The sequence below is a fragment of the Boleophthalmus pectinirostris genome, unplaced genomic scaffold (genome assembly GCF_026225935.1).
Source record: "Boleophthalmus pectinirostris isolate CB_2022bp ecotype Guang Dong unplaced genomic scaffold, ASM2622593v1 HiC_scaffold_3, whole genome shotgun sequence".
NCBI classification, from domain to species: domain Eukaryota; kingdom Metazoa; phylum Chordata; class Actinopteri; order Gobiiformes; family Gobiidae; genus Boleophthalmus; species Boleophthalmus pectinirostris.
In genome coordinates this window covers 21591943-21608241 of record NW_026571299.1, presented here as the reverse complement: position 1 = coordinate 21608241, position 16299 = coordinate 21591943, and the positions used below count along the sequence as shown (strand labels likewise).

Sequence of the window (16299 nt, the reverse complement as noted above, 5' to 3'; positions counted from 1 at the left end):
TGGAACAAATCAAAGGAGAAATTAAATTCTGTCAACTGGACCAAAGTTTTTTGACTGAGTATGTTTCGCAGCTCATCCAAGCTGCTTTTTCAGTTCTGGTCAGATTGCTGGTGAACACTGCCTTATATCTGCCTGAAGGGGGAGCTAACTACACTGAAACTACTTTGAAATGAACACACTTGTTTACAGTTTCTGTAAAACTGCATAAAGCATTAAAAACAGATGAAATTAATCATATTAAGTTCAGTTTATTTCATTGACCTAAAGTTCAGTATTAGTCTTAATATTAGTAGTAGTAGTTGTTCCTGTCCTGCTCCACAGACAGACTCTAGAAGTCGTTTGTTCCACACGCCATATAATGCAAAATGAAACTGAATCGAATTACTGCTTAGTTATTCATTATTGTCGTTTCACTGTTGGTGCCAAAAAATGAACTTCCCTGGGGATAAATAAAGTATTTATCTATCTACTAATACAGAGTTTGAATAATAAATATACATTTCTGTTAATTTGTATTTGAAAACATGTTTTTGCCTGTTACCTCGATCTGTCCCTGCCGAGCATAGGAGGGGTGGTTCTTCAGGATCTTGATGGCCACAATCTCATTGGTTCCTCTCTTCCAGCACTTTGCCACCTGCCCAAAGGTCCCTCTGCCCAGAAACTCCAGCACCTCGTAGGAGGAGGAGACGGAGCACAGGATTTCATGCTGTACCAGCTGGTAGTCCCCCTCTCCACTGGAGCTACTGCTCTTGGTTGTGGGGGCAGAGTGGGGGATAGACTGGCCCGTGGTGGTGCCTCCATTCAGGGCTCTGGAGGAGAAGGTGGCTGCTGGGGCAGAGAGCTCCTCCAGGATCTGCACACTGCCACAGCCACTGCCCCCTGTGTCCTGAGGGTCCTCCAGCTTACGCTTATGGCCTCTGGGAAAAGGACAGGCAGAGAACAGAATGTTACTCCAATACTCTCACTGTAACAAATTTTAGGATTTTACAAACAAAAACGGCACATTTATCCAATTTCATTCACACCATCAAATCCTGTTTGTGCAATAAATATGTAAATAATAAATATTGAATAGCAACTCAAATCACATTTGTGTGTACATTTTGTTTGGTGTTGATCAATGCAAATTAATTATGAATCTGCTCTGTTGTCTTATTAAAAATTTCACAAAAAGTTTGATTAGTTTTAGGACAATATAGATGTCAAGAAGGCACATTATTGGTCCAGAAAACGTATAAAATTCCAGCATTAATTAGGGATGCACCAAACTTTTTTGGTTCTGATTCCGATACTATGGCTTCTGCCAATACCTGATATCAACTGATACTAGCATAGCGATGGAAAATGGCACTCAAAAAAAACAAAAAAATTTTTTTTACCTGAGGTAAAATTTATCCAAATGTGTTATGTAGCTGTTATTCAGCTCCCATGCAACTACAGAACTATCCTGGCTCATGCAAGATTGAAAGTGATTAGAAAACATGAAGCCTCATGACAACTACTTCAATTGGTCAATGTCACAACAGCAGAACAAGATGAAAAATCTAACTTTAATTACATCCAGTTGAGAGAAGCAAATAGACATCTTCCCTGTCCACAAATGCAGAAAGCATTTACATTCTGCACATTTTTCACAAACTAACTAGTAGGGGTGCATTGACGTCAATACAGCAGATATTTGTGCCGATAGTGACAAATGTGCTGGATCAGGGTTCGGTTCAGTCAATACTCTGGTTGGGCCCTTATCTGATTGGCAGATTTTGGCCTGAAAAGTGTCAATGTTTGTACATTTAGTCATACAAAACTGTTCATTAATTATTTGAAGGATAAACAACAAATACAGAATACAATTAGATCTCATATATAACTTAACTGTGTTTAAAGGAAATAAGTGTCATTTTCCATCCCTACACCGGTATCAGTTAATGTCGGGTATCGGCAAATACTTAAAGTACCAATATCAGAACTGAAAAAGCTGGGTTGGTGCTAGGGATGGGCATGATTCATTGATTAATCGATAATTGATCATTAAGAATTTCATCGATTACGTTAATTTTAATCGACAAACCGAATGTAGGTTGCTGTGCGTAGCGTGACCAAATAGGGGTCTGTACATGTGTCTCTCTGCACTCAGAAGGAGCGAGCAGACACAAACATTCGGTCAGTCTGCAGCGTACCAAAGCACAAATGCGTATTTCACGATGATTTGTACAAGAAATTTCACGCTTTCCGTTGCGTTCGGGACAAGTGGGAGTCCATGTGCACAGTGTACAAAGCAGGAACATATGTTTCGGTGTCCAGTGGTAAAAAGTTTTGCCAGGTGAGAGTCGCGCAATGTCGATGACAAGTCCCCACCTCCACCTCCCGTACGGTGTCCTGGTTTTGACAAACACAAATATGGTCACACTAACCTGTATTCCACTGAGTCATGTCTTTTAATCCGACAGAAGTTGACCGCATCAGCGACACAAGAGCTGTAGTTTTATCTTCGCTGAGTTTATGCAAATTAGCGATGCGGTTTTAAGTTTCATTTCTGTGAGAGTTGCGCAAAACTGAATTAAACACATTATAATGTCAAAGGAATTGATGTGGCTCTAGAGTCGTTACGGTTTATATGTCGTAAAGTTGAATTTATTTATGCAGATTAGTAGTGCAGATAGTAATAATAATGATGATCATTTTAATATAAAAACGTTAATGATTAATCGATAATCGATCGTTAATTCTTCCGACGATCGATTAAGAAAATTTCACCGAATGCCCATCCCTAGTTGGTGCATACCTACTAAATAGTATGTCTCTCAGTGTCACTGTCTGTTTGGCTTCACCTTTGGCTTCTGCACAAACCTCAATGCTGTAATGTGACTGGTCGCCAACCACCTCGCGGGCCTTATCACACCAGCAGGTGCTCCTCAGATGGATTCTCACAAATATCGCGAAAATCCATTTTGCTGTGCAAGGTTACTATAGAACAGGCTTATATAAACAAATATTCAAACAGTATGAGACTTTTTGGGTGACTACGACCAGTAAATAGTCTTATTACATAAATTTATATTTCCAACCAAGATATCGAATGAACAAAGACATTTGTCAGTATGATCACCAACACCAGTACTGAATTGGTACATCTCTAGCAATAATCATGTAATTACCCTGAAGCTATCTTGGACAGACTTCAACAATCATGATGAAGCTCCTTATCTCTGGAGCACAGGACCTACAGTACCCACCTGTGTGTGCGAGTGTCTGAGGACGACTCCACGTGGCTGTACTCTGTCACTCTCCGGCTCGACCCTCGGGGGAGACTCCCGGTGCTGTCCGCTGCCCTAACCACCACCTGCCCCCTGGAGCCGGCCGCGCTGGGGGCAAACACCAGAGAGGGGGCAAACGCAGGCACCGTCATGGCCGCCGCAGAGGTGAAGGGGTAGGAGCCATAGGCGTCGCTGCTGCTCACGTCCCACGCGCCGCTCTCCACCTTCAGCTTCTTCACTCGACAGAAAGCGCTGGAGGAGACGGAGGGAGGAGAGAAGACCTGCAGCTGGGAGCTCATCTCTGTAACAGGGAGGGACAATCTTACTACCTGTTACCATATTACAACACAGTTCCATAGGGGTGGGCGATATCTCGATAATTTAAATATATCAAGATATTTTTTAAACTAGATATGGATTCTGACATATCGATATAATGCTTATATTTAATTCTGATTTCACCGCTTCACTTGCTTGTCTTCTCTGTGCACACCCCCGCCTCCCTGATTTTGCTGCTTGTGTCTCATTCACTTATCACTACTGCCGTGAATGACCAAAGTTGGTGCCAGTGAAAAGCTTCAACCACCACGAAACTTTTCCAACATTTACAGACAAGACCATCAACAGCACATCCTTTGTCACAGAGAGAACACTCATATGAACACTGAGTCATGTCCGAAAGAAGCTGAACCGTGTGAGAGGCACAAGGAGTGAACTGTTTATGCAAATGAGCCATGAGGTTTTAAGTTTCATTTCTGTAAAACAAACACATGTGGCAAAACTGCATTAAACACATGATAATGTCAAACACGCTGATATGGCTCTAGAGTCGTTATGTTTATATGCTGTAAAGTTTAGTCATGTAAAGTTTATTTATGCAGAAGATTTTAATGAATAATGTGTTGCAGTGTCACTTGTACAATAGTGTTTGGAAACGTTGGGTTTGATCTGCAGTGGATTGTGGGAAACCTCACAGCTCCTTACTGCTGAATAAGAATATGGGTCTGTTAAAATAAGGAACTTCTCGAGCTTCTTCTGCTAAAGGAGTTACTGCAAAGATGAGCTTGTGTTGAGTTGTTTTATTTATGACTGAAAAGAATGAAATATGTATTATTTCTTTTATTTTACAGTTACATTATTTATGTATTTAGGGATTTTTTTTTTGGTAATCTTAAATGTGGCAGAAGCACTTTGTTCCTACATGAACTAACGACTCTTGCACTTCAATAAAAAAAGACCTTGTGGAATTTGGCATATTTGTTTTTGCAGTTTCCAGCTTTAGGGGCTTATTTTTCCTGTACAGATATCGAGATATATATCGTATATCGAGATATAGCAAAAATATATCGAGATATATTTTTTGCTCCATATCGCCCAGCCCTACTGTTCCCTCTGCATTAGCGTCCTCAATATTGTATTTTGATTGATTCATGCATGTTTCAGTAATCCTGTATTGTCCTGCATTTGAGGTTTGGATCCTCTGAAAAATCTTTCTTCATCTATCCCCTATCTCTGCCCGCTGTTCTGTACTTTGTTGTGATTTTTCAACTCCAGAATCAGATCTTGCAGGGCATGTACGGTTGAAACATGTCATGTTGCATTTTTCATTCAGAGCAGAGAAGTCAGAACAGGGACTACTCATAAATAAAACAGGTGAAGCTCCAGTTATATAATTTGTAATTGGACTTCAATTACATTTTTATGGATATGTAATCTAGTAAGACAATGGTTTAACGGCACCATAACAAGTAAGAAAGTCAGGGGTAAACTTGTTTCATAATAATCCTCAACTTCAATTTCTGATTATTTTTGATTAACTGCCTAGCCCTAAAACCATGTAAATGAAAACTTGCTTCTTGCTCCAGTGAAATACCAAAGAGCAGAGACTCAGCTCTGCAGTTTTCAACAGGAAGTCACCGGACCTGTTTCTATTGTTAAGTCATCTAATTACAATGCTGCAGTTTACAATTGAACAAAATGTTTAATCAGAATCTACATGTTATGTTTTAATATTAATATAGTTTAATACTAATACCCAAAACCAAGTATCTGATCCAAACAGTACAACTGTCCAAACACTACCAAAAGCAACATTTATACATAGAAATGCTAGTAAACAACTGACATATTTATGTTAAATAACTTCATGCTGCCTACTTTCCTGCTGTGGTCCATGCAAATCCTACAATAATCCTCCCAATAATAAGTCAATCAAGATAACACTATTGACTGAATATTTCTCCATGTGTCTGATGGCTAACAGTCCTACACATGGGGGGGGGCATCTGACACAAAGGGACATTTCAGAACATGTTTGTAGGGGTCTAAATGACAGGGTGAGCAGCAGCAGGTTTTATAGCTGCTACAATAAGGAATATGTTTTGCTCTGTGCAGAACACATCAGATTACCTTCATGATTACAGCCTTTGGGACTGGATTATTTCAGGAATTCAACATGTAATTTTATAGTCAATTAACTGATTAGACTTAGGTCAAACATACAGAGTTTGCAGAGAATTCTGAGAGAGAATATCTGGAGACAATAACCAAATAAACAGTAAATACACTTGCATTACATAGTGTGGAAATATAAAGATGACAGGTATTCTATAAAACGTTGGATGAATATGGTACTACATAACATTGCAAATTTAACGGATTCCTTTACATTACACCTACATTACTGTGTAAAAACAACAGTGTGTAGGAGGTATACCATACTGTGGATCATTACAAGAGTATTTCCATGGAAACCCTGTCCTACTCCTCAACAAATAAAGTTTTTCAGTGCAATAACGAAGACCAAAATGAAATGTTTTTTGCATAGGTTCTGGCTAAAAAGTCACATATTGTGGCTCAAACTATGTTTACTTTTGTAACATGGTTTACACGCTAAGAACCAAAACAGAAAGACTTCCAATATGTGAAATGTGTTCATTTAGTTTCATAAACATGTAAGACCCAAATGCTCCCAGTCCAGTCATACAATGTGAATACCGGATCCAGCGTCCCCCTGGCTCGAAAGTCCCACTACGAGCGTCCCTCTCTGCGGGAACGTCCCCCTCCTCCTTACAGGAGCCCCCTTCTCTTGGGTGGCACACGGGTACCTGCTGTGCCCTGGAAAGGGGGGACATTCTCACGGGCCTTTAGTCAGCCGCATCACGCACTGTGATGTATTGAATGAAATAATCAGCTTCTATATCATAATAAAATTAAATGTAAATGCAGTGAGATCAAATGTCGGGCCTTGTTTGTGTCATTTTACTGATCTTCCCAAAGTGGCACACATTTTTTCAGAATGTAATATTAATATAATCCTCATTTTCTTGCAGATGTTTACTATGAAATCGTATTTAAATTTTTTTTTTTCTTGTTCTCCATTTCCTATAGCATCTGTAATGGTTGATTTGGGAAGAAATATAAAATTATTTCCTTATCTGCTGCCATGAACAGAATGTGTAAGCAGCATTTGAAAAAATCATTCAGAATAATTTTTTGGAAGGTCTTAACTATATATTTCATTGAAATATGCAAGATCAAATCCTGAAATAGTTACCTGTGAGGAATTTTCTGAGACTTGCCCTCTGACCACAAAGAACCAGCATTTTATCATCTAAAGAGCCTCTACCCAGGTTCTGCAGATGGACTGAAGAGAATATTCAGTCCATATATCATGAAAAAATTTAGTTTTTTTTTTTTTTTTTTTGTTTAGTTTAGTTTTTTCCCCCAATGTATATATAAATTAACTAACTTGGTTTCAATTTACAATTCAGGGGGGACCTTCCAGCCTGGGGAACTCTCCAGCTGATTTCTGAACCAAACCAGAAAATCTCCTAGTATGTCAAATGTGTTAATTTAGTTTCTCTAAAATATGGTACAATAATAAACACGTAAGAAACACGTAAGACCCAAATGCCCCAGTCGAGTCATACGCATTCCCCATTTTAGCTTTGACATTACCAACGTGAACTAAATCAATCATCATTATTATTACTCATAAAACTGCAAACAGAAACACGACAGCAAACACACAGACAGCAGGCCTGGCTCCAAATGCACCGTACCACGCAAAAATGTGAACGTCAGAAACCAAAAGTGATGCATCTGAAGTGTTTTACTCACGCAATCTCTCAATCAACGTGTTCTACTTAAGGATAAAACACGATCAGGCTTTTAAAAGGGGTTATTTGCGTGTTTCTTTTCCTGACCTATCGTTTGTTGAACTAGAAACTTGTGACACTGCAGAGAGGCGTAATGGAAACTGCCACAGCCCTGAGTCTACTGAAATAGCTTCACCATCTGTGGGTTTGGACCATTTGATACGACATTTTAGCACATCTAACAACCTCACACGCTATAAAAACAAGACATCAACCCTTTTAGCGATACTGGCTTTAACACGTAACCACGGGCAAGTTTAAATCTCATCCACAGACCTATTATCTAATCAAAATGCTAATGCTAAGAGGCTAGCACGTTAAACTTTCGAAATATCTGGCAATATTCAGCGTTTTTCTTGCACAAATACGAGTAATATGGGTGTATAAACATGTGCAAAATGCAAGAGAGGGTCAAAACATGAAAACTCACCGGATTTGGCGTTAATACAGTGAAGAAAAACAAGCCAGTCCAAGGTTTAAATCCCCCAGCTCTGCACAAGCACTACACGATTAGCCCCTGCTAGCTGCTGTTAGCTGTGGAGCTAAACCGAAGCTAGGCCTGCATTGTTTCTTCAGTCCAGAGGAGCCAAACCGCTCACAAAAGAGGTTATAGCGCAGAAGATATAAAATAATAGTCAGTGTGTACCATCCTTATGATACTTTAAACGTGATCGCCATAAAATATCTACAGTTGTGGCGGAAAATCCAAAGAAAATCCCAAATAAAAGCTCTAGCAGAAGGAGCAAAACCCGACACACCGGAACAAGCCGCGTCCTTTTATCAGCTGCGGCTCCTACGTCACATCCGGGGCCGGCGTCACACGCAAAAGTGGAAATTTTACACAAAATAAACACGATTAAAGTGCAAAGTCCACACTGCCCGAGGGAACGGGTTGTTTCAACAGCGCTTTCCCGGAGATTTAAGTTGAAAACTGTTGTTTAAACAAACGCCTTAAGGAAAACGAACTGCTCCTATTTCGGTAAATTTCTATGACGTAAACGTGGCTGGTTTTGGGTTACGCACACTTACGCGCTGGGTTACTGTAATCTTCTGACTTTTACTCACAGTTCATCAGTATTTCCTAGGACCTAGTGTTGGGTGGGTTTAAAGTGGTGGTGATAATGTTAAAATATGGTAAATACAGTGTAATATGCCTTGTTAATTTGATCATTTATTGTTATTGCCTAAAGATAGAATCATGACAAATTTTATTGATCCATAAGGCCAATTACTTGGACACAGTAGGTTGCACATTACAGTATAACAGCAAAGAGCAACATTAATAAATAAATAGAGACAAATCTCTACGTGTTCATCCTCATTTGTGTTAAATTATTATTATAAAATACCTTATGTAGTCTAACAATCAACTTGTTTTAGTTTCATTCTAGACCTGGTTCAGCCCTAATTTAAGCTTTCTATAGTCTGGGTTTGGATTTTGGTTTGGTAGTACTTAGAAGGCCAAACACCATGTCAGGTCTGGTGTAAAAAGCTTCAGAGTCATTGATCTGGGGGAGCCTATATAAGGGTGCTGGGGTAAAAGGAGATAGGCAAATAAGACAGGGACAGCTGTTATACTTATGTTATAAATGTTTCAGTTATATTGTATTTCCCATTATGATAATTATTGCTATCCTATATGCTATATATTGTTTTCAAACCAAACCTGCACACATAATATGGACTGATGAGTGTCTGAAGTGAGTGTGTGAACTGGGTGTGAATGATGATTTAGAATTGTTATGATGCTTCGGTCAGTATAAAGACATTCCCTTTGTATGTTTGATTTTATGAACTATAATATCAACCTGATCAGGAACAACAGGTGGAAATGAGCACTGGCACTACAATCTGGTACAGTGCATCTCTCCTGTTAAGGTTTGTGTATATTGTGCACTTACCCTATCTCATTAAGTAAATAAACTAAAAAAATAGAAAATAAAAATTAAAAAAAGGCCTGGATTTGAACGTTGCCAAAACTAAGGACATGATAATTGATTTTAGACGTGCACCTTTGTGTGTCATCGACGGTGATGATGTTGAAATAGTGGATAGTTACAAATATCTGGGCATCGTGATGGACAATAAACTGAAATTTGACCTAAACACTGAAAACATTGTCAAACGAGGGCAGCAAAGAATGTATCTGTTGAGAAAATGGAACTCTTTTAATGTAAACAAAATTATTCTCAACAATTGTTATTGTTCTTTTATCAAAAGTCTGCTTTTTCTTTTATTTGCTGGTTTCAATCCTTGTCCTTAAAGGATAAAAACAAACTGCAGAATATTGTTAAAACCTGCTCAGAAATCACAGGGTCAAACGGAGGGAGCTGCACTCTGTGGGAGGAGCAAATGCTGAGCAAAGCCAAGTGTCTCCTGGCACAGCCCCTCCATCCTCTGGCTCCGGATTTTATCCTGATGCCTTCAGGGCGTCGGTTTTATGCTCTGGTATGAAAGACTAACTGCTTCTCAAATTCTTTTGTGCCCTCTGCTATTAAATTCCTAAATTCTAAGGGTACAGTTTTCTGAATGTTGTGCACTGTAATTTGTAGATTGTCATTGAGTTTGACTTGTGGACTGTAATGGACTGACACACTGTGTGTGTGTTTGTGTGTGTAGGGGTGTGTGTGTGCATGTGTGTGCGTGTTTGTGTGTGAGAAGTGAGAACTGTTCTGAGATGCTACTAATGAATTGCCCTATGGGATCAATAAAGTTTTCTGAATCTGAATCGCTAATTATTTTATTTAGATTTATATGGAACAACAGCAGAAAAGGAGAAGTGTCACACACTGAGCTGAGTGAGCTGGAGATTTGTTGTTTTTCTCAGGTATTTGAATCTGTATACACTACCGGTCAAACGTTTTAGAACACCACACTTTTTCCAGTTATTTATTGTTTACTGTTTCCTGTTGACCAAAACATATTCTAAACTTTAGATTTATGTGTGTGTCCAGCTTTGGCAGATAGAACAGCTGAACACACTCGTGGCTCGTTCTTTTTACAATAAAAATCAAATATTGTTCAGAAAGTTCTTCCCAAGTCTGTTGCAGAAGTTTCATAAATGTGTGGCACTTGTCGGTTGCTTCACTCTTCTGTCCAGTTCATCCCAAACCAGCTCCATGGGGTTTAAGTCTGGACACTGTGCTGCTGGACACTTCATGTTTTCAATCTTTACCATCTTGTTCTTTTTTCCTGAGGTAGTTTTAACAGAGCTTGGATTTGTTGTTTGTTCTTTTATCTTTTTTTAACCTCTGTCTGTTCAGTTCTTATCTTTGGACCATGTCTAGCTATTTGGATATATTGGACTTGCATGACTTCAATTACAGTGAATAACTGGAAAAATAAGGGTGTTCTAAAACTTTTGACCAGTAGTGTATATAAATGCATTGTTTCCTGGTACTTTATTGCGTAAATAGTAGTTATTGCATGAACTCTTCCTGCAGGTTTAGTCTTGTGAGTGCAGTTAGGGTCAGATACACAGAGATATGGAATAGTGTTGAGAGCTTTTGCCATAACCCCTTTTTAGTCGACCAATTGATCAGCAGCATGTCTTAAGTCCAATAAGAATTTCTTCAGTCAACTACAGACCTAGAAAACACAATACTTAAGTACAGGGTTCCCACAGTCATGGAAATCCTGGAGAAGTCATGAAAATTGAAAATGTAATTTTCCAGGCCTGGGAAAGTCATGGAATTTTGTATTTCCCTGGGACAGTCCCAGGTTTGATCCCTGTGCCCCCTGTCCCAGCAGATTTATACAAAACCACTGATTTGTCCCAGTTTTATACAAGAAATGTCCCTATTTTGACCAATCTGATCCTACCAACAGTAAACAGACCCAAAAACTGACATTTGTTTAGGTAAAATACAGAAAATCTGCTTAAAAAACAACCAAAACACAAAGAAAATGTGATTATACTGACTCATTTTAGAGCCAAGTGCAGAACAATTTTCCTTCATTACAGAATTACCATGGTCATGGAAATCCTGAAAAAGTCATGGAAATTTAAAATGTCATGGAATTTTGTAAATTCAATGAAAGTTTTGGAAAAGTCATGGAATTTTAGTATTTCTTTCATGAGACTCATGAGACTATTCTGATTATTTCTGAACATCTGCGCCTTTTATTTAAAAGAGACGACAATAAATGCACTGACAGAATTTTGAATGTTCAAAACCTATAATCCCAAACCATAAGGTGAGTGGAAAGAGTTAACATTTCAGATTCAGCATTCAAAGTCTGATCAATTCTACACATGTATGTGCCGTTAAAGTTATGGAAAATTCACTTTAGCTCATGAAAAATTCATGGAAAAGTTTTTAAATTTTGTTAGTGAAAAAGACTGGAAATCCTGTAAATAGAAGCATTGGACAAAAACAAGACCAGGTCAAATAAGGTAAAGTGCAAATTTTCCTTTTTTATTCTGATTTCATTTTACAGCAGAAATTATGTAAAGCATTCAGAAGACATTTCCACATATAAGGGCAATATTCAAAACACATTGCATGGCCTCAGCAACAAAATATCATTTAAAAACATCAACAGTTCAGTGATGCCTGTGCATGCACAATTTCCAACAGAAAACAGGGGCAGGTCTCTCCAAACTTTCAGAAACTAGTAATAGGCTACAAAAAGAAAGGAACTATGTTAGACAGAGGAGAGGCGTGGAAAGTTAACACAACCGCAGGCAAAGTTGGTTCACAGTTTATGGAGAATACAGGGCAGACGATGAGAGGAGGAGGGGGGGGTTCTAGCCATAAGTTTCTAAAAAAGAATCTATCATTCTAGCATGCAATGTGGTGTTTTTCCACTCCCTCTGCACAACAAAGCCTGAAATATCCGCCTTCTTTTCTATAGGCGGACCATACTCTGTCTGCCAACTGTCTACTGTTATGGCATTTGAATATTATTTTTATTTTCTATCTAAGTCTACGTCATTACAGTTACCCTCCGCAGCTGATAAGATATTTGTAGGTGTTGTAGGCTCATTTCTACTATTGAATTGTGAGTAGCAAGCGTTACCTAAGTTCACTATGACACTATAAAGAGTGCAGTGTTTAGTACAGCGAATGGAAGATGAGTTCAACAGAAAGTCTATGAGATTTTCAAAAACCGTGGCGGTCTGTTTTTTGGTTTTTTTTTGTTGTTTTTTTTGTTCTTTGTACATTAGAAACCTGTAATTACTGGCCATTTTATTAGGTATACCAGTCGTAAAGCTTGTGCATTAGACGTGGGGAAGGGAGATTTGCCAAAAAGTTATTCACTTTTTTTTTTTCTACATATTTAATTATCCAAATGTTTTAACCCTTACATACTATTCGGGTCAAATTTGACCCGTTTTGACATTGATCAGTAGTAAAAATACCCCATGTGTCATTCTTTTATTCCGAAATGTGATGACTTTTCCTAAATTTTGCCAAAATACACAAAAATGAAAATATTTAAAAATTTGACTGTACCTATTGACATGGATTTTCGATCTATCAGTGCAGGTCAAATGAAGGAAAATGGAAGTTTTATTGAATCTTGAAACTGTGAAACTGCACAGATCATGGTGTGTGTATTTTTTTATGGGACATTGGTGACAGAGTTCGAGAGTTCACTGTTTTGACATTCCCCCATGCCCCAGGTTCCCAGAATTAGACACCTGTTGGTTTAAAAAATATACTCTTTCTTATCTTTACAGTTTGTAAAGGTTAATTCAATATTTATGTCAACTCTATAGTTATAATCTATGACGCCCGTGGATCACTATGATATAATTTGCACTTGCACATGAAAACGAGTGCGCTGACTTCCGTGTTAGAAAAATGTGGTGTCCAGTGGAAGCTGACGTCACCGTAATCGTCATGACAACAAAGTGCCGCATGCTGTGGGCCCCTCCTGTGGACAGCTACACATCACACTAGAGCAGAGATTTTTTTTACATTTGCACCAAAATGACTACACGACGCTGCTAAAAATGTGTATTACCGATTAAGAAAATGAAATTGAAAAACTAAGAAGATAGTCAATATGCTGTCTTGAAAATAAGTGAATAAGTGATACGTCAGTAAGTGATGAGAGGAAACATCAGTAATACCTACAGGTCGCTGGTGTTGAGTCTGAATTTGTGTTATTTTGTTGGTATGTGATGTTTAAACGGCGCTTTCCAGGAAATCTAGTCACCTAAACAAACACCACAGGAAAATCTAACTGCTGGTTTTGGGAATGTTCTATATTTTTCTAAGTGTCTTGCCAAAAGACATTGGTTAGAGCCGGAACTGAACTACTGACCTTAGGGTTTGTGGAGTAACTGCTCTAACTCAACTATTACCGTATTTTCCGGGTTATTAGACGCGCTCTTAAGCTTCCAACCCCATCAAAAAATGACTGCGCACCCCACAATCCAGAGCACCCTAAACACAAATCCACTCGGGTGTCCCAGCACGACTTCAGTAAACCACAAAGCTGCACCACCCACAGCGCACACAAACACACACGGAGCAGAGAGCGACCGCACAGCCAAAAACACCCACAGACACACTCATCACTCCACGCCGATGAGGAACGAAGCGAAAAAACAAGTGCAATGTGCCACTCTGAGCCACAACTGAACAACTGAGTCACTGCGAACACGCCAACAATCCAGCGGTGCCCAGACAGCACCCTCCCTACCCGCCACAACTGAACAAAGCCCAGAGTCACCGTGAACGCAACAAACAAACAAAACCACTGACCCATCCAACTACTGTGTTTCGTTTAAAGTCCGGTGCGGTTTATTTGTGAAAAAAATTTGAAAATAGACCATTTAAAGACAGTGCGCCTTATAATCCAGAGCGCCTAATAGCCCGGAAAATACAGTAATCTGTATAATTGCCTTTAGTCACTCTGTTGTTACATTTCAAACTTAATTTCGATACTAAGGAATTGACTCAATACTTAATTCTGATCCCATTTCTTTAGACAACAGAATGTGATTTTCCACATTAAATAACTGTACTTTCTTTTCTATTCGATGTGTGTTATATGTGTCTAATGGTCAGTGGTGCAGTAGGTTCATGTTGGTCCATGTGTGTATATTCTAGTCTATGTGCTCGTATACTTGTTCTGATACAACTCAACATCATTACTGATATTAGTTTTAGTATCACTTGGTGTCTGATTTTTGATGCTTCTGAAAACCCTAAAAACAACTGGTATAAACAGGTGCACCTAATAAAGTGGCCAGCCAAATGATCCCAAACATATTTTTTTTCTCCAAATTTCTTTCATTGTCACTTCATCCTGGTTAAATCATTGAGGCATAACATGGCCGTTACCTATTTTTGCATCGACTTAACGATCTTGTGCGTTTAAGACAGAGTTATAAAGAGTAATATTACCACTTTAAATTACAGATTATTCAAGTAGTAGATTCTATAAAATAAGAAATCTGGATTTTTGAAGTTTCGTCTGTAACAAAAAGTCCAAAATACCTGAAGCGTGCAGGTACTGTTAGAATAAATAGGCATTCAATTCATTTCAATATAAACAAGTATACTGTGCAGGTAATTGTACACAAATATATGCCATAAATGTACTGCAGTAGTAGCAGATATAGTAATAGTAGTAATAGTAGAACTAGTAGTAGTAGTAGTCATAGTAGTAGTGGTAGTAGTATTAGTAGTAGTAGAAGTAGTAGTAGTACATGCAGTCTCTCCATTCTTCAACCCTGAGTAAAATCTATGGGAAAGATTGAATAGTTCCCACAGATGAGAGAGGTGCATGTGTATTCATAAGTACAGATCATTCTGATATATTTGTGTACAAAACAATGGGAATACTACGGAAAACTGTATACTTTTATCTGTAATACTATGCCTCCATTTCAATACTGCAGGATATTTGAATACAAACTAATTCTGATCTGATCTCAACTGGCGGCTTATGGGACCCAAAAAGAACCACAGATGCTTAGTTCAAATTCAAGGTTTAGATTAGTTTTAGTCCTGGTTTAGACCTGGTTTAGTCCTGGTATAGATCTGGTTTAGTCCTGGTTTAGATCTGGTTTAGATCTGTTTTAGATCTGTTTTAGTCCTGGTATAGATCTGGTTTAGTCCTGGTTTAGATCTGGTTTAGTCCTGGTATAGATCTGGTTTAGATCTGGTATAGATCCATTTTAGTCCTGGTTTAGATCTGTTTTAGTCCTGATATAGATCTGGTTTAGATCTGGTATAGATCTGGTTTAGTCCTGATTTAGATCAGTTTTAGTCCTGGTTTAAATCTGTTTTTTAGTCCTGGTTTAGATCTGGTTTAGTCCTGTTTAGTTGTGGCTTAGTCCCTGGTGTAGTCACTAGTTTTAAATGTAGTTTGGTCTTAGTCCTGGTTTAGGTCTTGTTTAGGTCTTGTTTAGTCCCTAGTTTAGTAACTGGTTTAAGCTTTGGTTTAGTGCCTGATTCAATCCCTGGTTTAGTTTTGATTTAGTCCCCACTTTTGTTCCTAGTTTAGTCCTGGTTTAGTCCTGGTTTGCTCCCAGGTTTAGTCCCAGGTTTAGTCCTGATTTAGTTCTGGTTTAGCCTCTGGTTTATTCCTGGTTTAGTCCTGGCTTAGTTTCATGTTTGGTCTTGGTTTAGTCCTGGTTTAGTCCTGGTTTCGTGACCCTTGTTGACCAGGGGAAATGTTCAAATAGTTGTATTGTAATCAAGAAATAGTTGAGGTTATTTTTTAAGATGTGCTAAAAGAAGTTTGTATAAATGTAATTAATTTGTTTAAATAAGAAACATAATGCCATATTGCGGAGCATTGGGTCCCTGGATACCACCATCACTTGAGAATCAGAGTTTGGACAAAGTGATCACATGCAAAAACAAAGATATTATCATTTCCATTGACAAAAGCAACATTTGGAGTTGAAAATGCACCAT

At 38.5% G+C, this 16299-nt stretch overlaps 1 protein-coding gene across 1 annotated transcript in view; it reads right to left on the bottom strand.

The window, feature by feature from the left end:
- Positions 1 to 8194, bottom strand: part of hipk1b (homeodomain interacting protein kinase 1b) — a 30154-nt gene extending 21960 nt beyond the window's left edge. The window contains exons 1-3 of the mRNA XM_055160080.1: positions 7845 to 8194; positions 3234 to 3555; positions 542 to 917 (exon numbers count right to left, since the gene is read on the bottom strand). Coding sequence (XP_055016055.1) covers positions 542 to 917; positions 3234 to 3553 — 696 coding nt within the window. The 5' untranslated portion in view covers positions 3554 to 3555; positions 7845 to 8194. The remainder of the gene's footprint in view (positions 1 to 541; positions 918 to 3233; positions 3556 to 7844) is intronic.
- Positions 8195 to 16299: the final 8105 nt, after the last annotated feature.